This window comes from Rhincodon typus, chromosome 17 (genome assembly GCF_021869965.1).
Source record: "Rhincodon typus isolate 14 chromosome 17, sRhiTyp1.1, whole genome shotgun sequence".
NCBI classification, from domain to species: Eukaryota; Metazoa; Chordata; class Chondrichthyes; order Orectolobiformes; family Rhincodontidae; genus Rhincodon; species Rhincodon typus.
The window spans coordinates 49,260,677-49,287,570 of record NC_063348.1 but is presented as its reverse complement, the minus strand read 5'-3'; the positions used below and the strand labels follow the sequence as shown (position 1 = coordinate 49,287,570).

The following is a 26,894-nucleotide window of genomic DNA, read 5'->3' as shown; positions in this document are numbered from 1 at the left end:
CCATTTCTGAAGAAGGGTCTAGGCCCGAAACGTCAACCTTCCTGCTCGGCCTGCTGTGTTCATCCAGCTTTACACCTTGTTATCTCAGATTCTCCAGCATCTGCAGTTCCTACTATCTCATGAGCAAAAGGTTGATTTTTTTCTGCTTAAAATAAATGCTTATTCTGCAGAAAACAAAAACAAGTCAAGAGACACAACTAAACTGTTAGGGACGACTAACTTACCATGCTAAATCAATATTAAAAAAAGATATTTTACCACTGTAAAAGACATTGATAGACAATAATTGAGCAAAGGCTTGTTATGCAATCATTCAGAAAGACAAACAGATGGAATGAATACTTACCACATACACGACTGTGGTAGGAAGTAACCATTTTAAAACTGAGATCGCTTCCTTTAATATGCATTCAACTCTTGAACCATGCAAGTATGCTGATACAGCAGTTACATATTTCTTTAACTACAATATTTATAACCAATATTTGGTTATCTGCCAAAAATCACCAACACTTAATCTACATCTGAGTACTAAAGGAAGTAGCCCTGGAAATATTGGATGTGTTAGTGGTCATCTTCCAAAATTCTACAAACTTGGAAGCAGGTCCTACAGACTGGAAGGTGGTAAATGTCTCCCACAATTTTACAAAAAGGAGGGAAAGAAAAAAGAAAAGAGAATTACAGACCAGTTATCCTAACATCAACAATAGGGAAAACACTAGAGTCGATTACAAAGTTGGTGATAACAAAGGTCTTGGAAAGCATTACTGTGATTGGATGAAGCCATCATGGGATTACGAAAGGAAAGTTATGCTTAACTACTGGATGTGGTGTACTTGCATTTTCAGAAGACTCTTCTGAAGAGGGTAGTGGGAAAAATTAAAACATATGGGTTAGCAGGTTTATAGTGACAGAGTAAGAACTGGTAGACAGGAAACAGAGCAAGAATAAATGGGCTGATTCCATGTGGCAGGACCTGGATATGGGAACCAAATGCAAAATTTCCAAGTTTACTGCCTACACAAAATAGGACTGGACTGAAACTTGTGAGGAGACTGCAAGGAAGCTGCAAAGTGATTGAGACAAGTGGAGTAAATGGGCAAACAATGGCAAATACAAATGCAGTACAACATGGCTAAAGTGACGGTTATGTACTTCAGCATGAATAACAGAAAGGAGTATCATTTAAATGCTGATATATTGGTGTGAGAAATGATCTGGGTGACCCACGTTCCAGTCAGTCAATGAAAGTTGACAGGCAGGTGCAACAAGCAATTAGGAAAGGAAATGGTATATTTGGACTGTCTCAGGTAGACCACTGGCGACTTAGATAGGAAACATCAAGTGCAGTGAATCTGTCGAATTCTCTACCACAGAAGGCTCTGATGAACAAGACACTGAATATATACTAGAAACAGGTAGATTGATTTATAGATTTTAAAAGGCATCAAGGAATACAAAAAGCAAGAAAATCATATTTGGAGGATCAGCCAAATAATATCTAATGACATAGCAGGTTCAAAGGATTGGCTAACCTATACCTGCTCCTAGTTTTTAGGTTTTTATTTAATCCTGCAATTCCATACTGAAGTGGTAAAAGGTTCCGAAATTCAAGCAACAAAAAAAAAAAAAAAAAATCATACATACAAATATAAATCAAACATTTGTAATCATTCATTTAGAGTGAGAATATTTCTATATGCTCAGCTTGTAGGCTAAAAAAAACTATTCTTGTGGCATTCTAAGAACTTACCGTCCTGCTACATGAGCATTTTCTATATAAACAAGTGCTGCTTCCAATCCTTTTAGCTGGGCTACTGCATTGGAGTCGGTTACAAATTTTTTGATTAATCCTAAGTATTTGGACCATTCGGGGCTTTTTTCATCTTGAATCTTCTGGAACAATTTTGCAGCTTCTTCATAGCCATTCAGTCTAGCTTTCCACACCTAGAAGACATTTTGAAATTTCATGTGTTTAGTTACCATCCACAATAGGCCAACCAATATTACTTTGCTGCCTTGTTTAAATTTACTTGCTACCAGAATCTAGACCACCTTCTCATTTTTTTAAAAAAATTCTAGTTCCACAGCATCCAAGAACACTCAGCACCACACAACAATTATGTGCCATTAGACAGGTTTTCATAAGCATGAGATCAGCCATGATCTCACTAAATTGCAGAGCAGACTCAGGCTTACAAAATCACCAAGAGTAGTGGGAAACAAGAATATTGGGAAAACTCCAAAAAGCAAAGAACCGTGAGGCAAGCAATAAAAAGAAGGAAAGATAGATTATAAATGCAAACTAGCACAGAATATAAAAACAGATAGGAAAAGTTTTTATAAATATATAAAATGGAAAAGGGTGGCTAAAGTGGACGTAGGTCCCTTAGAGGATGAGGAGGGGTAATTAAAACTGGGTAACACTGAAATGGCCAAGGCCTTGAATGACTATTTTGTGTCAGTCTTCACATGGAAGATGTGTCTAACATGCCAAAAGGATAATGTTAAGTATATGATGGGAGGTGAGGAATTCAATTCAATTGTTATCACTAAAAGGGTAGTGCTGAGCAAACTGGAGGGTCTAAAGGTAGATAAGTCCCTAGTCCTGATGGAATACATCCCAGGGTGCTGAAAGAAATGGCGAAAGTTATAGTAGATGCGTTAGTGGTAATTTACCAAAATTTGCTGGACTCTGGGCAGGTCCCAGCGGACTGGAAGACAGTGAATGTCACACTGATGTTTAAAAATGGATGTAGGCAAAAGGCAGGTAACTACAGGCCAGTTAGCTTAATATCCGCAGTCGGCAAAATGTTTCAGGCTATCATTAAGGAAGAAATAGCGAGACATCTGGATGGGAAGGGTTCCATCAGGCAGACACAGCATGGATTCAGGAAGGGAAGGTCAGGTCGTGTTTGACTAACTTACTGGAGTTTTATGGATATAACAATTGTGGTGGATAGAGGGGAGCAGGTGCATGTTGTGTACTCGGGAGTTCCAGAAGGCATTTGTTAAGGTACCGCATACCAGACTCATCCCTAAGATAAGAATACATGGACTCGTGGGGCATGCATTAGCATGGATAGAGGACTGGTCAACCAATTGAAGGCAGAGAGTTGGGATAAATGGGTGTTTCTCAGGTTGGAGATCGGTGGTGAGCGGAGTGCCACAGGGTTTGGTGCTGGGCCTGCAACTGTTCGTGATTTATATTTGGAAGAGGAGACTGAGTACAACGTATCTAAGTTTGCTGATGGCACTAATTTGAGTGGAAAGGCAAATGGTGCAGAGGATGTGGACAGTCTGCAGAGAGATGTAGATAGGTTAAGATAGGGCAAGGGTCTGACAGATGTAATACAATGTTGGTAAAATGTGAGGTCATCAACTTCAGAAGTAGTAGATCAGATTATTCTTTAAATGGTAAAAGATTGCAGCAAGTTGTTGTGCAGAGACATTTAGGAATACTTGTACATGAATCGCTAAAAGCTGGTTTACAGGTGCAACAGGTAATCAGGAAGGCAAACGGAATGTTGGCTTTCATTGCTAGAGGGATTGACTTTAAGAACAGGCAAGTTCTGCTGCAATTGTACAAGACACTGGTGGGGCCACACCCAGAATATCATGCGCAATTCTGGTCTCTGTACTCCAGGAAGGATATACTGGCTTTGCAGGTGGTGCAGAGAAGGTTCACCAGGCTGATACTGGAGATGAGGGGGTTACCTTAGGAGGACAGGTTGAGCCACCTGGGACTGTGCTCACTAGAATTTAGAAGAATGAGAGGGGATCTTATAGAAACATATAAAGTTGTGAAAGAAAGAGCTAGATAAGATAGAGGCAGGCAAGTTGTTTCCACTGGTGGGAGAGACTAGAACTAGGGGCCTCAAGATTGGGGGTAGTAGGTTTAGGATAGAGAGGAGGAGGAACTGCTTTTCCCAGGGAGTGGTGAATCTATGGAATTCTCTGCCCAAGGAAGCAGTAGAGGCAGCATCATTAAATATATTTAAGACACAGTTGGATAGATTTTTGCATGGTAGGGGGATTGAGGGTTATAGGGATATTGCAGGTGGGAGGAGCTGAGACCACGTAGATCAGCCAAGATTTTATTGAATTGCAAAGCAGGATCGACGGGCCAAGTGGCCTACTACTACATCTCTCTCTTTATGAACTTATGTCTACTTCTGTCTTATGGTCTGAAGACTGCTGACCATTTCATTCTTGTCCAACATCGACGAGCATGTACATTCTAGGTCATGAAAACAAGAGTGAGCAAAGGTCATTTGGTCCAAAGTTCAATCCAATGCTTACATCAGCATTAATTAGAACCCTGATATTTTTATTTGAATAAGTTACTGATCAATGAAAACATGAACTTTTCAAAAGCCAGTCCTGAAAATAGCTCAAATTTTGTACTAATTTATATTTGTTATTTCAATGACCAGCTTTGATTCATTTAAAACAGAACTGCTTTTCAATTTATCAATACTATTAATGTTTCAATGAGGTATCTAAATACTTCATGGATCACAAATCACAAGAGAAAAGCAGAGACTAAAGAACTTGAAAGGGTTCAGAAAAGATTTACAAAGATGTTGCCAGGGCTGGAGGGTTTGAGCTATAGAGAGAGGCTGAATAGACTGGGTCTATTTTCCCTGGACTGTTGGAGGCAGGGGAGTAACCTTATACAGCTTTATAAGATCATGAGGGGCATGGATAGGATGAATACTTTTTCCATACAGAGGGTGACGCATGTATGGAACGAGTTGGCAGAGGAAGTGGTGGAGGCTGGGACAGTTACAACATTTAAAAGGCTTCTGGATGGGTACATGAATAGGAAGGATATAGAGGGATATGGGCCAAGTGCTGGCAAACAGGGCTAAATTTATTTAGGATATCTGGTCAGCATGAACGAGTTGGACCAAAAGGTCTGTTTCCATGCTGTACACCTCGATGACTATGACAAAACGCTTAGAGGTGGCGACATAGTGGTAATGTCACTGAACTAGTAATCCAGAACCTCGGACTAATGTTCTGCAGACGTAGGTTCTAATCTAAACATTGTAGATGGTGAAACTGGAATTCAGCACAAATTAGTCTAATGGCAATCATGCAAAAACTTTGCAGAAGGAAATCTGCTATCCTCACACTGAAAGGAGTGATGCTGACTTGCTGCATACTAAAAGGAGCAAACTGCAAAAGAAGGGCAGCAGTGGCAGGTGATAAAAACTAGCAGAGAGCCCTTTCAACCTATTGCCTTCCAGAAGCAAGGTGTTACTTCACACAAAAACACACGTAATTGGTGTCTGTTGCCAATTGGCAAAGTCGTTTAAACCAGGAGATTTATTACAGCTGAAGAGTAGTTAGGAAACTTGCTTCAAACACTTAACACTGGCTTGTGGTGCAGTTTTTAGTGTTCCTACCAGTATCCCATCTGCTCCAGAGGTATGTAATAACCATCTCTGAACAGGTTTATTAGTAAACTAAGTCAAACACTTAACATCCAAATTAAGTAACTAAATGAAGAGAGATAACTGGTAATTGTATTCTGTGGGAACTGGTGCATGATGAGTTAGTGTCCAAGCTGTGAGCACTAGGAGGGGTGAGGGTGAAGCATTAGCTAGACACTTTCAGGAATAACAGAATGCAATTACAAGTGATAACAAGGTATAGAGCTGGATGCACACAGCAGGCTAGGCAGCATCTTCTGTGTTCATCCAGCTCTACACCTTGTTATCTCAAACTCCACCATCGGCAGTTCCTGCTATCTCTGAGTAATTACAAGTGATGCAGCTATTAGGATCTGGAATTTAACTCCTGAGAAACCTTAGCTGGTGCCCCTATCCCACAGAGCAAGAACTCTGTCCCTATGTGAATGAGAATGAGACTGTGATACAAAGTTGGGGTTGGCGGTGGTACAGGAGAAGAAAAACTAGCAATAGGAGTTTAAGCATAGTTCAGGTCACTGATACTGTACTTTGCAGAAAAGACAGATGCCCAAAAGCTGCAATGCCAACTTGAAGCCAACACTCAGACCATCTTATCTAGGGTGAACAGGAACTTAGGAAATGGGAGGGGAAGATCCAGTGATTGGATCCACGCAGGTACCAGTGACATTTAAAGATTAGGGGAAAAAGTTTTTGCTGAGGGATTACAAGCAACCCTGCATTAAATTAGAAGGCAGAACCACAAAAGGTAGTAATCTCAAATATTCTGGTGGACAGTTGCATTACTGGCTATGGAGCATATTATAGCTGTGTTGAGGGGTCTTGCAGTGAGGCATTATGGGTAGAGCTCAAGAATAGGAAGGGTGCAATCACATTGCTGGGATTGTACTGCAGGAGATAGAGATAGGTAAAGGTAATCAGATTCTTGAAAGATGTGAAAACAATACTGTTGTTGTAGTGGGTGATTTTAACTTTCCCCAAATTGACTGGGCCTTCTTTAGTGCTGGGGATTTGGATGGAAAGCAATTTGTTAGGTGATCAAGAGGGTTTTTCAAGGCTGTATATGGATAATACAGCAAGCGAGGAGGCCATACTTGACCTGACATTGGGAAATGAGCCCAGCCGGGTGATCAAAGTTTCTGGGAATAGTGACCATAATTCCACAGGTTTTTGGATACTTACGGATAAGGACAGTGGACTTTGGATGAAGCTGTTAAAATTGGGGAAAGGTCAACTATAACCAAATTAGGTAAGAATGTAAATTGGGAGTGGCTGTTTGAGGGTAAATCCACATCTGATAGGTGGGAGTCTTAAAGTCCAGTTGATTAGTGTGCAGGACAAATGTTCGCGTAAAAATGAAGGACTGGAATGGCAGGATTCAGGAACCTTGGATGATGGGAAATTATCAGCTCAGTCAAAAAGCAACACATACTCAAGGTCGAGGCAACTAAAAACAGTCAAAGTCCTTGAATAATATATAGAATGTAAGCAGGAGCTCAAACAGGGAGTTAGGAGGGCTTAAAGGGCTATAAAATGTCCTTTGCCAGCAGGGTTAAAGAGAATCCCAAGGCATGTTATACATATATTAGGAGCAAGATGTTTGCTAGGGCAAGAGTAGGCCCACTCAAGAATAAACGAGGGAGGTTGTGTGTGGAACCAGAGGAAATGGACGAGATCCATAATGAATACTTTACATCAGTATTCACCAAAGAGAGGGGCATGAGGGATGTCAAGGTTATGGCAATATGTATGATTACACTTGGGCAGGTCAACATAATGATGGAAGAAATGTCGGATGTTTTGAAATGCATTAAGGTAGACAGATCCCCAGGGCCAAATGGGATCTATCCCAGGATACCGTGGGAGGCAAGGGAGAAAATATGAGGTCTTAACAGATATCTTTGCATGCTTTTTTGCCTCAGGCGAGGTTCCAGAGGTCTAGAGAATAGCCAGTGTTGTTCCTTTATTTAAGTAAGGGAAACAGGGATAACCCTGTAATTACAGGCTGGTGAGCCTGATGTCAGTGGTGGGGAAAACGTTGAAGATACAGAGAGACAGGAATTGGAAAGTAATAGACTTATGCTACCCATCACTAATAAGTCTATGGTAAGGCATGACCTTCCCTGCAAACTGAGCTTTTTTTGAGGTGGTGACAAGAATAATTGAGGGAAGGGTAGTGGATGTTGTCAACATGAACTTTAGTAAGGCACTTTATGGCAGGCTGGTACAAAAGGTAGAGTCTCATGGGATCAGGGTATGCTGGCTAGATGGATATGGAACAGGCTTGGTCATATAACACGGTGGTGGAAGGGAGCTTTTTGGAATGGAGATCAGTAACTAGCGGTGTTCTGCAAGGATCAATGCTGGGAACTTTGTTTGTAATATGTATGCAAACAAAAGTGATCTGGAGGAAAATGTAGGTGGTCTGATTAGGTTTGCAGATGACACCAAAATTGGCACAGCTGCAGATAGTGAGGATGATTGTCAAAAGGATACAGTCGGATATAAACAGATTGCAGATTTTGGCAGAAAAATGGCAAATGGAGATTCATCCGGACAAATGCAATTTGTGATGTATTTTGGACGATCAAATTCAGGTGTGAATTAGACATTAAAATGTCAGAACCCTTAACAGCATTGACATACAGAAGGAACTAGGTCTACAGGTCGACAGATCCCTTTAAGTGCCTCACAGATGGATAAGTTGGTCAAGGCAGCATACAGCACCCTTGCCTTCTTCTGATGCAGCATCGAATATAAAAGTTGGCAAGTTACATTTAAGCTGTGTAAAAAACTTTAGTTAGACCACATTTAGAATACTGCATGCAGTTCTGGTCACCACACTACCAGAAGGACATGGATGCTTTGGAGAAGGTTTACCAGGATGTTCCTTGGTCTGGAGGATTTTATTTCTGTGGGGTAATTGATTGAACAGTCTTTCCAGTGAAAAGAGGCTGAGGTGTAACTTAATAGACATTTACAAATTTGAGGCATAGATTGGGTGCATAGTCAGAAGCTACAGATGGCACAGGCTCAAGGCAAGGAGGAGAAACCTTAGCAGCGAAGTGCAGAGAAAATTTCAGTGGGTGGTGGGTGCCTGGAATGCACAGGCAGTGGAGGTGGTAGAAGCAGGCATGTTAGCAACGTTTAAGGCACATCGAGAGACACATGAATGGGAGGCGAATCGGGATAGAAACTGTGCATGGGCAGTAAGTAGCAGGTCAAAATGAGGATTGGAATTGGCACAGGCTTAGTGGGCTGAAGGGCCTGTTCTTGTGTTTGTATTGTCGTTGTTGTTACTTGAGACATGTGAACTTTAAGTTCCTAAACTAAAAATGTTAACTGTCTTAGATTGTGATATCACAAAGTTTGTCATTGATGCTTTGAATAATCCTTCCAAAAACACAGGTTTACTTATAAACAAAGATATGAACTGATGTTCATTTATATAACAAGGTACAGTTCATATAGCCAGTATTTTTTATCCCCCTCAGTGGGATATATTTAACGAGTGTTCTTAAAACATTTCCTTGTAGAATGAGATTAAAAAACTTTTTTCAAAAAAGGTGCCAGACAAATTCACATAGTCGGATCCCACTCTGATTCAGGTTTGGTGCTTTCAGTTTCAGAATCATCCTCTAACAGATCTTCGGCTTCTTTGTTGAATTGGATATCCTGCATTTTAAATGAAGGCTATAATGACAGTCGATGCACAAATAACATCCCATGATTTGAAGACAAAAATCACAAAAAAAAACCCAAGCAGGACAGTACCTCTTTCCACTTGAAGCTTTTGTTTCTATCAAGAACCCATTCAATCGCAAACATGGTTAAACTTATACATTTGACACAGAACTCCACCTCCTAATTACTTCTACTTGAGTAATATTTCTCCAGACACCTGAAACACAGTTACACTGGATCTGTATTATTCCCACATTACTAAGTTGGGCTCTTTAAAGTAGCTCACTGAAATGACTAATTTATGTTGTCAATTCACATATTCACCACATCCTCATTTATCCAAACTGTTTTCATGGACACAAAACCTCCTCTAGGGAAATTTGATTTTTTCAGCATGGCATTAATTTTATAAATCATCAGTTTTACTTTTTCATGTCAGCAACAGTGAAGTCTTCTCTCGTATCCTGTGGCTTCCACTAGAACTATTTTCAAACCTATTTCACATTCAAATGCTGGCAATTTGATAAAACATCTGTGAATTTCACTGCTGCTGATATGCCACTGTCTAATGAGTTGCTGGAAGCTGGCAATTTTGGTAGCAAGGTGTCCTGGTAAGGGCTGAAAGAACTGCAGATACCATAAATCAGAAACAAAAACAGAAGTTGCTGGAAAAGCTCAGCAGGTCGGGCAGCATCTGAAGAGGAAATAAATAAATAAATAAATAAATCAGGGTTAACGTTTCGGGTCCGAGGAAGGGTCACCGACCCAAAACGTTAACTGATTTTTTTCTTCACTGATGCTGCCAGACCTGCTGAGCTTTTCCAGCAACTTCTGTTTTTGCTGCTGGTAAGCACTGCTGACTCTTGGTCTTCTGTAACAACTCTAGACATTTTTGTTATATGAAGTGACTACACCAACAAACAATTGCGCTAAATTTTTCTTCTTTTTCCTGTACTCCAGTTTGGATTTTGCCCACTTCAGTACCTGTATACACAGACAACATTTCCGGTGACAAAAACCATCAGAATGGTTATGTTAAGGACTCTTCTGATGTGCATCAGGAGAGCGGTTGATTTTGGGCATTTTCTTCAGAGTGGATTTCTTCTTCAGTCTTGCACCAGTTTTACAAATACTGAACTTGATCACTGCTGCACTTATTTGCCAAATTAGCAAGTGTAAATAAATTGGGATTCACCTCTGTTCATCACTCACCAAATACAATCTGATTCGACTGTCTTCTAATCAAAGGTTGTGCATGGTGAAGACAACGTTTTGTGCCAATGATTTGATGCAACGATCTATCAGTACTATAGACAAAAAAATGCCTGTGTCGGTCACAGGCACAAGTCAGACAGGTGCAAGGGTCACTGGGCTTGAAATCTTAACCAATTTCTCTCCGTTCAGATGCAGTCAGACCGAGTTTCTCCAAAACTTTGTTTGTTACAAATTACAATTCTAGTTTGACTAATCTCTCCTCAGCTTAGTCTAGAGTCCGGGTATCATTCACATTAATGATAATCTTGCTGTGGAAGCGGTAGCCAGAATTGCCCATGGTACTGAACTAAACAGGAACTTGCATGGCTGAAGCATGACTTCAACTCCTAATAGCTGAAGGACTGAATCAAAGGCCAGCATTCAACAAACGTTAATTACGGTTACACTGTTTGTAGCACTTAGTCACATGCCTGGAGCCCCAAGTTTCTTAGATCAGCACTGTTTCGAGCTTTTTACCATTTAAAGTACCCTTAGGTTTAAAATGAATGACTTCACATTTGCCTACATTGAAATCCATTTCATAACTTATTAATTTTAGTTATATCATGTTTCCATATACATACATGGAACTTACAAATGCCTTTGTGCCATTGGCAAATTTGGATGTGGCTCTCAATGCTATTACCCAAGTGATCAATGAATAGTCAATAATTGAGACTCCAAGTTGGATTTGACTATGACACCATGAACCACATCCTGGCGATTAGAGTACTGTACATTCCTTTCATCATTACTGTCTCTTACCAGTCAGGGAATTTCCCCAATCAGGCAAAAGGGTACATTTAATTCCACGTGGTTCAAATTCAATCAGCAGTGCCCTATTAGGAATGTTATGTATATTTACAGAGAAGGTGTTTGATAGAATTCCCCCTGCCCACTATATTCATCGCTTCAAAAAAAAATGTTTAATCCAGTTCAGACATAACTTGTCTTGTATAAACCCATTATGGCTCTCTGATGAGCTGGAAGTTTTCAAAGTGTTCAGTCACCCATCCTTAATTATTGTTCCTAACCATAAGTGTTAATTTAACTGGCAAATAATTTACCTGGCAAATAATTTACCTGTTCCATCACATGAACAATCAAATGAAATGTGCAAGTTTCCTTTTAGAAACTTCCCTTTGAAAAAAAATTCTTAAGTCAAAAAGATTTTTGCATATGCAATTTTCTCACTAGATCCTTTGAAGCAAGGGACAGAAGTTATATGGTCCTGCAAACTTGTCATTCATCCGTGGCATTTACTTCATTAAAATTAATTTTGGTAACTCCATTTTCCAAGTTAATAGAAGTGTCAGCCATGGCCCCATGGGCAATATTCTCACAAGTCACATGTTTCTATGTTCAAGTCCAACACCAGACTTGAATACAAAAATTACTGATACTCCAGTGTAATACCAATGGAGAGCTGCAGTGTCAGAGGAGTCATCTATAGAAAGAGATGCTAGTGAGATGAGTCCCAATTTGTTTGCTTGTATGGATGTAAAAGACGACACCACTTTGGAGAAGAGCGAGAGCACTATCCTGGGTTCCAGCCAAAATGTATTCTTGCGCGCGCACTGACTGCTGCATTTCCTACAACAGTGATGACACTTCTAAAATATTTCACACAGTGTAAAGTGCTAGTGGCATCAAATATAAACACAAATTACATGCTACATAAATACAAGTCAGTCTTTCAAATATTAGTGCCCTTGGGAACTTCAGAATGCTGACCTCCTCCTTTGCTGAAAAGTAATTAATCAATGCTCCAAACTGCATCTTCTCCACCCTGACACAATTGCAGGCATGAATCTGTTACTAAAACCAGCAGATACACAGGTATCTTCTAAAACTGCCCCATCCGTGCGAGCAGGAGCTCATGGCCTTTCATCAGCAAGATAAAAATTTCTCTGCACCTCCTACTTCCCTTTCCAATTACTCAGCAGCTAGCCAAACTCTCAAAAGCTTCCCCGTCCTCAAATAAAACTGAAGTAATCAGTTCCGAAAAGACTGGCACTCGACGTTAACTATTTTCTTTCCATCAATGCTACCAGATGTGTTGAGTTTCTCCAACATTTTCTGCTTTTATTTTTCTTTAGCTTCTCCCCCATATCTTCTAAGCCTCTGTCAACTCATCCTGTCTGGTGGATAGCCCTGGTTTGGCAAATATTTGTTGTCCATCACAATTAGTTGACCTGAGACAGTGGAGCAGCATCAAGGAATTGAGCTGCTTCGTGTGCAGAGGGCACTCAATCAAATGCAAGTGTATAATTTTTACAAGCCTACAGCCTTTAAAACAACTGATCTGAAGCTAAACTGACTCAGGCCTGCATAGTTCTTGGATGGGAGACCACCTGGTAACACCAGGTGGACTAAAAGGGATCTGTGGTGCACTGGTAGTGTCCCTAACAAAGAACAAAGAAAATTACAGCACAGGAACAGGCCCTTCAGCCTTCCAAGCCTGCGCTGATCCAGATCCTCCATCTAAACCTGTCGCCTATTTTCCAAAGATCTGTATTCCTCTGCTCCCTGCCCATTCATATATCTGTCTAGATACATCTTAAGTGACACTATCGTGCCCACCTCTACCACCTCCGCTGGCAACGCGTTCCAGGCACCCACCACCCTCTGCGTAAAGAACTTTCCACGCATATCTCCCTTAAACTTTTCCCCTCTCACCTTGAGATCGTAACTTTCAACCATAAGCCCATGTTCAAGTCCCACTTGCTCCAGGTGGTGTGTAATAACATTTCTGAACATGTTGATGGAAAATATCTTGAATTTTAAAATAAGAGTTAAATTGAAACTAGAAAAGAACTGTCTTTTAAAAAAAAAACAGCTTTACTGTTGCTCTTACAGATGCTAACTTCTTTCTCTTTAACCTGCCACAGTCCTAATGAAAATTATTACTGTTATCTGCCTATTTATCCAACTTTACTGAATTAGCTCCCACTATCATGTCAGACTGTGCACTACAAATAAAGGAAATGTTTTGAACACAAAGTTGTCACCCCAAATTTTTTGGCAATACTGTTCAAATCTGTACCATCTAGTATCTGGCCCTTCTGCCAAGGTATTGGAGGGAGAGAAAAGGTGGGAATAGTTTCTCATGCACTTGATCAAAGATCTTTGAAGACCTCTATCTTGTTACAAAAAGAGGAGCCCAGTATTCTGTACCCAACTCCACATCTTCTACAATACTTTACCATTATGTATGTGGGCAGTAATGTAGCCGAGACCTAAACAGTGGTTTATAAAAGGCTTATCAGAACTAGCCAGCCTTGTAATTACTCTTTTGCTGAAATCTTTTTGATTTTAGCAAAAGAGTAATTACACGTTTCAAAAAAAAACTCTGTCTTCTGAACTGTCCATACACCTTCAAACGATTCTAGTCCCTCAGATTTCTAGTCTTGCACTCTTGGGGAGGTGACGGCCCAGTGGTATTATCACTGGGCACTTAATCCAGAGACCCAGATAACATTCTGGGGACCCAGGTTCAAATCCTGCCATAGCAGATGGTGGAATTTGAATTCAATAAACATCTGGAATTAAGATTCTAATGACGACTGTGAATCCATTACCAATTGTCGGGAAAACCCATCTGGTTCACTAATGTCCTTTAGGGAAGGAAACTGCCATCCTTACCTGGTCTGGCCTACATGTGACTCCAGACTCTCAGCAATGTGGTTGACTCTGAACTGCCCTCTAGGCAATAAATGCTGCCTAGCTAGTGACACCCTCGTCCCATGAACGAATAATAAAACCTCCTAGAACTGAGATATTTAATGAAAACTCTTGCACATGTACCTACCACAGATTTAGTCAATGCTTAATTAATTCTCCACAAATAAATATTTAGTGATCATTCCAACAATACTTGTAACTAAAGAAGAATTTGACACACACCTTATGTTCACATTTCTGGTCAATCGGCAATTTCATCCATTCGCATTCATCCCCCATGATCCTTACGTAATGAACTCAGTAAACAGCAACCTGGAAAATAAATAGACATTACTATCCAAGCCATCTTTCACTGTACCATAACACTGGTGGACTCCATAGTCTCATTATTCTTTTCTGCCTCTTCAGTCATTTAGTCAGAATTCAAAACAGCATAAACATGCAAGGATTTTAGGAGGAGGTTGAACAGGTTTGCCTCATCTCTGGAGTTCAGCAGATTGAGATCATACTGAAATGCCAAATTATTAGGAGGCTTAACAAGGTACACGTTGAAAGGTTGCTTCCCCCTCGAGTTCAGTAGCAGAGCATATAATCTCAGAATTAGGGACTGCTCATTTAAGACAGATACGAGGGGGAATTTGTCCTCCCAGAGGGTACAGGAGAAGAACTCTTAGAGGAATTCTTTACTATATAGAGGGCATGAGAGGCTGGGCCATTCAACATATACAGGGTGGTGGCAGCAGATTTTGAACCATTCCAGGAATCAAGGGTTATTGCAATAAGGCAGGAGAGTGGAGTTGAAGATTATCAACTCAGTTATGATCTCATTGAATAGCAGAGCACACTCAAATGGGCAGAATGGCATACTTCTGCTCTACATTTTATTGTCTAACTACACAGCTACATCCAAAACACTAGATGGCAACATAAAAATCTGTCTTGATCTTGTTCCTGAGCAATCAAATTGCTTTCGAAGCATCTCCAAAGTAATATAGGCACTAAAATTGAAATATTCATGCTCAACCACAGATCAGAACTTTATGTCATAGCCACATAACCAGCTTGAAACAGTTTATTTCTGCAGATTTCAATTTTAAGTGATCAGAAATAATTTATATAATAAGCAGCATTTCAGCACGATCTTCTCTAGATTTGCTAAACTCCAAAGAGAGGAGGTAAACTTTTGAATTACCCAGGCATTTTATTCTTTATACTAATAAAGAGCATTATGCTGAATATTACTGAGAGGAAGACATCAGCAGCATAGCAGTCTAGGTGATACAGTAGACAAAAAGGTAGGAATGGTTCAGACAGTCCTGAATGCAGTCTCCAACTGCAGCATTATTTTGAAGGGTGGGCCTTTCAGATTTTGGGGCAGCATCCCAGGACAGCAGAAACATCAGTAAGGAGGCTCCATGAGCACAGGGAACCATGATCTGAAAGGACCAAGATCAAAGAACTTTAGGAATGCCATCTAGAGAACAACAGCACTGAAAATGGAGCAATAAGATGGGAAAATTGGGAAGGTAAACAAAAGCAAGGCTATTAAATTTATGAAATTCTTTCAAAGAGAAAAGGATGATTGATATGAAAGGATCTAGTCATTTTGAAGACTGGATTCAGGATTTTCAGCAATTACTAAAGTAAGGCTATGAAACACAAATGTCAGGATGGCATGAGACCTGAATGGCAAATTTACAGGTGATGCTCCACTCCCACAGTATTTCCTTTCTCTTGTGATGGTGGGAAATGGAAGGTGTAGAAGAAGTTCAAGTTCATTACACACTGTACCCACAAGTTTGTGTTATTCCAATTGCACCTATGAAGGCAGAAAGTATTTTAGCCACCTCTTGACTTGTGTCCTGCAGGTATTAGGGTATCTTTGGGGGAGCCAAGAAGCTAAAATGGACACAAAATACACAGCCTCTAACCCACTAATAACCAAGCGATTTCATTTGAGTAGCTCAGTTGAATTTCTAGTCAAGGCTGTACCTTGACTTTGCTAGTTGGAAATTTCAAACATTGACATTTTATATCAAAGTTTAGACACCTACTGAAAGATGTGCTTTCCTTGTAGAATTTTAATTTGCTTGCTATTAAGTCAAAGCTTGTAAATTTAACAGGTCTTGCACTTGTGGGCATGGGCTGCTTCATTAACTTAAGAACCGCAAATGAAACAAAGCATCGTAAAAGGAAGTGTAAGAAGGTCCTCAGGAATATCTACAAAGTGCTTGGCCACCAACCATCCTGCATTCAAATAACTGATGAAAGCCGCAGCTGTGGCAGTTCACCTTATTACCATTATCTCCATTTTACTTTGTATATGCTGCCTGCAGCATTATTTGTATCTCATTTCAAAGAGTTTGTTATTTTTCCAATGTATGGCCCTTTTGGATAAGGGAGGCTAAATCTTTCACTGGCAAATCATGACTCCCAAAATGAGCTGGGAAATAAATCTAACTTTTTCAGTGGGGTAGAAATGCATGCTAACACAATACCTGTGCATGCAAAAAAAAACACTAAATATATGCCAACTTAACTTCACCAGCAAGTTTTCAATCAAACATCATTAACCTAGTATGCAGGGCACCATTTTAACTCATTCAACCCTCAAAGTTAAAATACCATTCTAAAGTTTCTGTTACCCAAGTCCAGAGCTCTAAGTAACCAAGCACCAATGAGCTGGTTTAAAAAGAATGTCAAGACTATGAATGATCTGGTAACCAAATGTGGTTGTGCAGCGAGAATGGTAGTACAGTAATGAGAGGCTTTGACAGAAAACAGATGGAAGCAGCTTTTATGCCTGCAAGTTTGCAAGGTACAACATTTAAACAAGCAGAGAATACACCAAAACGCAAAACCTCTGGATTTTCCCCAAGATCTCTCATCAAGATACAAGACATTACTCATGAAATTCAAAGTCTGTGAAAAGGACCATTGAGAAAGATTCTCCAATGGATCAAGCATTTTTTTCCCCCGATAATATAAAATTCACACAGACTGAATCACAAGTTGTATCAGTAGTCACATGCGCTAGGGAACACAGAGCAGAACAGATTAGTGACCAGAGGACAAAGCACAATGCAATGCAATGCATAAACCTATGAAGGCAGATGAGTCATCCTGCTGTAAACTACTGAAGATCACAAATTTTGAACAATAAGGAAGGTCATTCAACCTCTTGAATTATTCATCCCAAAACAAACTTATTTTCAGACCACCATAACACCCTCACTCCCAACCAATACACAAATTACTGTATGTTTCTGGAGCAATCCAGCATTTTAATCACCCCTACTGTAAATGGGCATCTGATCCAAATATTGCTTCACTTTTATTCAAATCTTTCATTAAAAAAATACAATGTGACCCAATATAACATCTTATAGATCAGAGAGGTTGACTTTTACGCATGAAAGCCATCTTTTCAAATGTTGAGAAAGTAGTTCAAACAATAAAGTGGCATGCATTGAATCTTAAAATGTTTTGAGAATGTGATAAGTTTCCTTAACTGGAAAAATAAATCTTGAGAACTGTTTCATAAATAAAGTGTCCCATACAGACAACAGTTTAGCAACATTTTAATTCAAGCTGAAATTTGCCCACAATTTCTCTGTGAATTAGTATGGTTACAATCAGAGGACTGAACCTTAATAGAAATTCTTATCTTTGTACCAATTCTTTACCTAAATAAATTTCAGGTAGCAATATTTCAGGTTTCCACAAAATAGATCTAGCAGACGTGACAGCACGACGGTATGGTGACAGCAGGGAGTTGCCCGAGGAGTCCTCAACACAAGATTCCGATCTCATGAAGTCTCACGGTATCCAGTCAAACCTGGATAAGGAAGCACCCTGCTAATTACCACCTACCCTCAAGTCCTTCAGCTTATGAAGCAGTATTTCATGTTGAACACTACTTGGAGGAAACAACGAGGGTGGCTCTAAGGTGCAGAATTTACTGAGTAGGGGATTTGGAGTCTATCGCAAAGCGTCACGCAGCACCATTATTACTGACAAACTGGCCTAATCCGAAAGAATGTAGCTACTAGACTGGGTATGGAGCAGGTAATGAAGGAACAAAAAAAAAAAAGGGGTACGTATCTGACCTTAGTTAGCTACCTATGGATCAATCTGTCTATGACAGTGTCAAAGAGAGTGACCACTGCACAGTACATAGAGAAAAAGTCTTCTTCACGGTGAGGAAATTCTGTGAAACAAATCAATCACAATGCTAAACGGGATAGATTCCATCAGAGATAGTAGGAACTGCAGATGCTGGAGAATCCGAGACAACAAGGTGTAGAGCTGGATGAACACAGCAGGCCAAGCAGCATCAGAGGAGCAGGAAAGCTGAAGTGTCGGGTCTAGACCCTTCGCCGTTGTCCTGCCACATCATGAATGGTGATAGTAATTGAAAAAAATATCACTGGAGGAGTTTCCATCAATATTTTAATCCTCAACGCTGGTGAAAGACCAGCAGGGCAGTGTAAAAGAAAGCATTCACAATTTTCAGCCACACGTACAGACTGGATAATCCAGCTTGGCATCTTGCAGAGGTTCCCAGAATCTCAGGTGCCAGTTCTCAGGCAATTTGATTCATTCCATAGGAACCTCCAAGAACAGATGGAGGCACTAGATACCACAAAGGCTGTAGGCCCTGACAATATTCCAGCAAAAATACGGAAAGACCAGTGCTGCAGAACAAGCCGAACCCCTAGCCAAGCTTTTCCAGTATAGTGACAACAATGGTAGCCACCATGAAAAGTAGCCCAGGTGGTTTTGAATACACAAAAGCAGAACAAATCCAAAGAAACCAATTATCACCCCAAATTACTTGACACAATATAAGTGATGCTCAGCTGTGCTAAGAACACTCCGCTCCCGGCTTCATTACAACCTTGATTCAAAAACTGATCAGAGGTGCACTCCAGAGATGTGAGTGTGACTGCCCTTGACCAAGTATAGCATCAAAGCACCCTAACAAACTATAAAAAAAGTCAGGGGGCAAAACTCTTTACAGGCTCTCGTCATAACTAGCATGAAGGAAGATGTACCATTTCCACCACCTCAGACACATTCCCCCTTCCTTGTCAGCATTCAACAGGGATCGATCCCTCTGGACACCTGTCCTACTCCCAACACTTCCCACGCAAGTGCAGAAGGTGCAACATTTGTCATTTAGCTGCTCCCGCCAAGGCCTTGAACACACCTTCTGGGTGAAGCAGCAATTTACCTGCACTTCATTCAACGTCACCTACTGTATTTACTGCTCACAATGCAGTCTCCTCTACATTGGGAGATGAAAGGCAGACTGGATGACCGCTTGGTGAAACATCTACATTGTCCATAAAAATGACCTCAATCTTCCAGTTGCCTGTTACTTCAACACTGTTCCCATGCTAACAGTTCTGTCGCAGGCCTAAAGTAGCAACATGGAGGAGGAAATGGACATCACATTCAGGCAGACGAGAAATGGCCAGAAGTTCATCAAGTGGTATTACCAGTGGGTTACAGGAAGTTGGTATTGCAGGTAGCATATGAATTATCATTAGGTGGTCATTTCGGAGTAAGAAAAACCTCAAGCCAAAATACAAAAACATTTTTATTGGCCTGGAATGCACAAGGACGTGTTTGACTTTTGCCATACATGTCAGGTAATTGGAAAACGTCAGGCAGTGATAAAACCAGCACACTTAAAATCCATTCCCACCTTTGAGAAACCTTTTTACAAGAGTCTTAATTGATTTTTAAGTAGGGGCCCTAAACAAAAAAGTGAGAATCAGTATTTGGTGACCATGATTACCAGAGGCCATTCTATTACACAGTAACACAGTTTGAAAGTACTGGAGAAGATTACTCAATTTTTACTAGATAGGGACTGCCCACAGAAATACAACTGGATCAAGAGTCAAATTTTACATCAAAGTCATTCAAGGAAGTTTACATGCACAGCCTAGGAACAGAACAATTCAAATCCACTCCGTTACATCCAGAATCACAGCAAGCATTAGGACGGTGGCAAATTTTAAATACCATCTTGAGGGCTTACAGTTGAAACGAGAGGACTGGGATAAAGGAATTCCATTTGTACTTTTTGCAATTAGGAATGTACTGAATAAATTAACTAAATTCAGTCCATTTCAATAAGTTTTTGGGCATGAGGTGAGAGGACCACTGAAATTAATTAAGGTGAAATTGGTGAGTCAGAGTTCAGAGACCACATATTTGAGCTACGTGTCAAATTTTAGGGAAAGATTAAAGAGTGAGAGAGTTGGCTAGTCAGCATTTAAAAGTAGCAGATAAGGAATCAAAAATTCATAATCTTGCTGGTGGAGATAAACTGTTTGTGTTACTTGCAGTGGTAGGTTAGCCTTTAAGGCAAGGTTTATGGGGCCTTATCAAATTGAAAGGAAATTGAGTGAGGGGAATTATTTGATAAAACACCAGATAGAGAGAAATCTGTGTCATGTGAATATGCTCAAGCAGTATTTTGATAGGAAAGGAAAGCAAAAAGGAGAATGTGTTACTGGCTACATAGAATGAAGGACCAAGTTCAGATGATTCTGAATTGGACATTCTTCAAACTAAATTGGAGGATCAGGAAGTTCTCAAAAATTGGATAAATTGCCGAGTTACCCTCTGGAGGAAAATGGAAATGACTTGAAAGTTATTATGATCACATGGGGAGATGTGGGAATAAATGGGGAAGTACTAATCTAATTAGACAAGATGTAGATATAAGAAATGCTGTTCCAATTAAGCAACGTGCTTATAGATTTAACACTCTAAAGTTGGTATAGGTTCAAAAACAGGTTGATTGCATGCTCAAAGACAATATAATCAAACTGAGTCGCAGCAAACAGAGCTTACCCATAGCAATGGTGCCAAGCTTAGATGGAACTCCAGGATTGTGTGAGGACTGTTGCAAAGTTGATGCAGTTACAAAATCTGACATATCCTATTTCTTGTTTGGAAGACTGCATTGAGAAGGTGGGACAAGCAGCTTATATTTCAAAGTTGGACTTACTCAAGATACTGGCAGGTACCTTTACCTAGAGTAGCAAAAGAAATTTTGGCTTTTGTGACACTGAATGGACTGTACCAGTTTAAAGTCATACCGTTTGGTATGAAAAATGTGCCAGCCACACTTCAAAAGATTAACCAATAGTCATTGCAGGATTACCCCCGATTGTGTCGTGTGATCTGGTGGTTTTTAGTCACACACAGAAAGAACATTTGGAGCATCCACAATAGTTATCTGATCAACTTCAGGAGGCAGGCTTGGTGATAAACTTGGCCAAGAGTGAGTTCACAAAAGCCCAAATAATTTTCCTGGGCCAAACATTGACAAATGCCCCCATGTGACAAAGGTTATTGGGGAGTTTCCCATACCGTCAACAAAGATGAAAGCACTACAATTCCTGGGACTGAGTGGTTTTGGTTGGAAGTTCATTCCAAATTTTAACAATGTGTTTGCTCCACTGACTGACTTGCTGAATAAGTGCAGAAAATTTCAGTGGAATGTCAGAAGGTATCTGGCAGCCTAAAAATGGTTAGCCACATCTAACTACACTATGCCATTCAAGGTAGCTATTGATGTGAGTGATGAGGATGTCGCTGCTGTTCTTTGCAAGACAACAAGAAGATAGAAAGACCTACTGGGCACGTTTTCCAAAAGGTGGTTAATCATCAACAGAAATATTCCAAAATTGAGGAGATCTTGAGTATAGTGCTAGCATTGCAACATTTCAACATTTACGCTGCCAGTAATGAGTCTGAGACAATGGTATATACTGATAACCCCTTGGAAATATTTAGGGCTGAAAATTCCAGATCATTTAGATGCAGCTTATTTTTGCAATGTGGCAGAACGAGATGTTGTAATTGCCAACACATTGTTATGACTTTGAAGAAGGAAGGTGGGAGCATTCAATGGCAGGAAAAAAGACGGATTGCAATGGACTGTACTATTGAATGTTTGCATGCTTAGAGTGAATGTGGTGTGTATGTACTGTAGTCTACTAATACCACAAGACTAAAGATTCTTAAAACAAAGCTATCTTTGTATATTCACTGAGATAGTAAGAACTGCTGATGCTGGAATACTTGCATTCCCCACGCAGTTGGCTTAAAAGCCCTCCGCTTCTTCCTCTCCCACAGGCCCAACCAGTCCCCTTCCACTGACACTCATCCGCTTAACCAAACTCATCCTTACCCTTAACAACTTCTTTCAACTCCTCCCACAAGGTGGTTGCCATGGGAACCTGCATGGGCCCCAAGCTATACCTGTCTCTTTGTAGGCTACGTAGAACAGTCCCTCTTCAGCAGCTACACTGGCCACTATCCCCCACCTCTTCCTCCGCTACATTGATGACTGTATCAGCGCCGCCTCGCGCTCCCACGAGGAGCTTGGACAGTTCATCAACTTTACTAACACCTTTCACCCCAACCTCAAATTCACCTGGACCATCTCTGATACTTCTCTCTCCTTCCTCGACCTCTGTCACCATCTCTGGTGACTGCCTCGAAACTGATATCTGTTTCAAGCCCACTGACTCCCACAGCTATCTAGACTACAGCTCCTCTCACCCACCTTCCTGCAAGAATGTAATCTGCTCCCAAGATGAGGCGTTCCACTCCCAAACATCCCAGATGTCCTCGTATTTCAAGGACCGCAACTTCTCTCCAACTTCGTGGTCGAAAACGCTCTCGACCGCATCTCGTGTTTCCCACACTCCTGTCCTCACACACCCTCCCCACATCAAGACAGAATCCCCCTTGTCCTCACGTATCACCCCACTAACCTCCGGATTCAACGTATCATCCACCACCACTTCCGCCACCTGCAGTCTGACCCCACAACAAAGGATATATTTCCCTCCTCACCCCTATCTGCCTTCCGTAGGGACCACTCTCTCTGCGACTCCTTCGTCCGCTCTCCACTAGCCCAACCACCCCGGCACCTTTCCCTGCAACCACAGGAAGTGCTGCACCTGCCCCTACACCTCCCCCTCACCTCCATCCAAGGACCAAGAAAACCTTCCACATCAGACAGGTGTTTATATGCACATCCGTTAATGTGGTCTATTGCATCCGCTGCTCCCGATGTGCCCTCCTCTACATTGGTGAAACCGAGCGGAGTCTCGGAGACCACTTTGTAGAGCACCTGCGCGCAGTTCACGACAAATTACAAAACCTTCCGGTCTCGAACCACTTCAACTCCCCCTCCCACTCCCTTGTCGACATGTCCATCCTGGGCCTCCTCCAGTATCACAACAACGCCAGCCGTAAACTGGAGCAGCACCACATTTCGTATTGGGAGCATCCAACCCAATGGTCTCAATGTGGACTTTACTAGTTTCAAAATCTCCCCACCCCCGGCCTCAACCCATGATCAACCCTCCCTCTCATGCCCACCTCCTTAACCTGTCCGTCTTCTCTCCACCTATCCGCTCCTCCCACCTCACTGACCTATCCCCACCACTGCCTACCTGCACTCACCTACCACCATCACACCTACCTTCCCCAGCCTCACCCCTCCTCTTTATTTATTTCAGAGCTCCCTCCTCACTCCCCCATTTCTGAAGAGGGTCCACATCTGAAATGTCAGTTTTCCTGCTCCTCTGATGCTGCCTGGCCGGCTGTGTTCCTCCAGCTCCACACTTGTTTGTATATTGATGCTTCTTTCCTTTTTTTAAAAAGAGGAGTTTATTTTGTCCTTTCCTTTTAAAGGAAAGAAAGGTCAACAGGTGCTGAGCAATCAGCTCAAAGCCAATAAGTAAACAGCTCAAGAGGCCTTTAGGCCTTCTTTTAAAAACATTAGAACAATAGAAGAACCCTGAACAGGTGGTGTCAACCTCCCACAGAACAAGGATTTGTCTAGTTTTCAGTAGCTGTTGGGGTTTGGAAGCTGCAATACCTCTTGTTGAAAGGAAACAAACCAAGCCTAACCAATTATTTCCCATTGCTGTCATGACTCCAACTAACTTCCTTCTAAATCCTCAATAGCATCTCTAATGTCTGATCCCCCAACTGTGGAGTCTCTGATAACAGTTGCATTTCTGCACTTTGTTGCATGTTATTCTTGTTTTTATAATCATGTAGATATCTTGTTTAAGCTATTAGTTTTAATGAATGCCTCCACACCTAAATTCTCAGATTTGTCTGCCATTCCTTCTACTAATATTTAAAAAAAAAGTCTCTTTCTCAGGTGAATTCCCTAAGCTCAATACACAGTAAGAGCAATACACAGCAAGACTCTACCTACTTTGTTAGCAAAACCACCAAAAAAGGTCTAAGATGGGCAAACATTGAAAGAAACAATTACAATTAAAGTTCAACTTAGCTAAACTTTTTAAAAGATCAAAAGTTTAAAAACCCTAAAATACTCTCAACAAGCAAATTAACTGAAATAATATTTACCTCTATCAATACAATCCTTGCCCTCCAATAATTTTGCTTCCTTTGCCTGACTGGACTTTGAATTCAAATTTCAATTTACACTTCCTGGTTCAGATTCAACACTTCTCATTAACGGTTATTTGAATTTGACTGATCAAGGGGAGAAAAGGCCCCTGATGCAGAGGGTGATACATTATTGTTTGACAGAATCTTGCCTGAAAGAGTCCACCAGTAGCCACAAGTCAAATTACTGACCAGTAACGTTCATTCAACATGCTTAGGAAATCAGCGCTTCTGAAGAAGGGCCCTGACGCAAAACATCAACTTTCCTGCTCCTCTCGTGCTGCCTGGCCAGCTGTGTTCTTCCAGCTTCATACTGTTTTATCCCATTAACAAAAGTGCTGTTAAAGTGCTCTAGCCAACCAAGAATAACACTTACGAATCAAGGCTTAATGGTTAGAGTGTCCTTGGACTTTCAAGTGTTAAATAAATATTTATCTGCCAAAGCCAAAACAATTAAAGAATTCCCCCAAAAGATTATCAAATCAAAGCTCATCTGACTCAGATGCTACTCAAATGTCATTCACCTCTTGCAGGTCCACATACTACAAAAAAAACGGTCCCAATCAAAACAAATTCATGATGAACAATAATCGAGATTATAAAAGAGCTTCAGATTACTGTAGGTGAAGGAGCAGCGATGTTGCTTAAAACGCATTTATAAATACAAGCTGCAGGGCTGGATGAACACAGCAGGCCAAGCAGCATCAGAGGAGCTATCGATGGGCACAGGGAGGGGTCAATGTAGCGCCGCTCAGAGGTGCGGGAAGAATTACCTGGTTACGATGTCAACATTATTTTTAAACCATCATATGCAAATACTGCAAGTCATTTATTTTGGAGTGGTGGAAACCGCATGACTGCGCTGTTGCCATCACAGGAGCAGGCCTGGGGAATACGCACAGTTGTCTGAACCAGGCCCTTTAAACAATAGGCACCTTAGAAAGGGAAGGGGATTTTAAAAAACAGGAGCAAAACCGTTGGGCCAGAAACATCCATTTTTAAAAAGAGGACAGCAATATGGGAATCCGAGGATACCATGAAAGACTATGGGCTCCACATACCCCATCCCAAAGGTACAGTATCTCCAGATTTCTCCACCCTACCCAAGCTTTCCACTCAGCAAGTCCGAAGGCCTCAAGTGGCTCTTGAAAGCCTCAAGAGGTGAGGAACCGGTCTGAAATTAAAGGATCCGGCTTGTCTCCTCCAGCCCAAAATAAAAATATGCATCCAAATGGTACGGGTGTGGAAAAGGAGAGAAAAAGAGAGAAGGAGGGAGGAAAAAGGCTGGTGGCGATGATCGAGTGCCCTCATCATTCCGCTCTCCGCAATCGCCCATGAAACACATCCATCTTTTTCTAGATGGTAACTTACAGGGAGAACGAGGGGGTTTGAAGCCAAGAGCACCACCAACCCCCCGCTCCCCAAGCTAAGGCGGGGCCTCCAACCCCCTCCCCCACTACCGCCTCCCGCCCGGCCTCACAAACACCGAGGGGCGGCGGTGACAGGATTAAACCGAGCCCGCCAGACAAGGCGCTCGCTGTCAGGCTCCCAGAGCCCTAGGTCTAGGAAGCGGAGGTAGCTTTTGGGGGAAGGAAGCAGCGACAAACCCCGGCTTCATTGTCCCGGCCCGCACGCCAGAGGAGGAGAAAATGGAGTTCACCTTTCTGTGACGCTTCCATTTATTTCATAAATACCGACAAGGGAGCATAAACAACAAGCCTACCCCCGTTCGCTTCAGCCTTACCGATCCGATCGCAGTCCCGCCGGTGCGCCTGCTTTTTATTTGAAAACAACAGAAGCGCCCTTCACCGTTGAACGGGACCGTTAGTGCAGACGCGCGTTTGAAATTATCGTTTTCCCCAACCTGCCCCCTCACACACCCACCCGCACGAGCAACGCTCCACCTGATTGGTCGCCAGGCAAATCTGTAACCGCTTCTCCCATTGGACAGATTCAAATCCACTGGGTTGCCGCGTCGGTGGGGTGGACATGTGGATTGATAGTTCGTATGACCAATAGGAATACGAAACCGCCCGTGGGTGGTCACCGAAGGCAGCAGGGCTCCGGGGGGGGCGGGACTTTGTTTGATGGTTTGGCCGGGCGGCTTCGCCAGAGGCGACCGTTGGTGCTACTCCTCTCGTCTTTTTCAAGGTGTCATCTCTTTGTTTATAGAGATATGAGCCGCTTCGTCTTCTCAGGTCACCGTCGGAGGCTGGGAAAAAAATCGAATTTGAGAGCGAATGTGTAGGATGTATCTGGCCGGTTATTTCGAAATCTATTGGAAAAATGCATCTGATAAAATGGCACTAAAACCGCCCCTCTCAAATTTCACCCCCCCCTCCCTCCAGCCCATCAAAGCGCGTCCTT

The 26,894-nt window shown here is 41.6% G+C and overlaps 1 protein-coding gene across 5 annotated transcripts in view; it reads right to left on the bottom strand.

Annotated features, from left to right (window-relative positions):
• ckap5 (cytoskeleton associated protein 5) overlaps positions 1 to 26,477 on the bottom strand; it is a 104,556-nt gene extending 78,079 nt beyond the window's left edge. For 2 of the 5 annotated variants that reach the window (XM_048606961.1, XM_020512426.2), the window contains exons 1-3: positions 26,272 to 26,397; positions 14,283 to 14,372; positions 1,754 to 1,947 (exon numbers count right to left, since the gene is read on the bottom strand). In XM_048606961.1, coding sequence (XP_048462918.1) covers positions 1,754 to 1,947; positions 14,283 to 14,339 — 251 coding nt within the window. In that variant the 5' untranslated portion in view covers positions 14,340 to 14,372; positions 26,272 to 26,397. The other 3 variants (XM_048606958.1, XM_048606959.1, XM_048606960.1) reach the window with 3 other exon arrangements.
• Between the last annotated feature and the right edge of the window lie 417 nt (positions 26,478 to 26,894).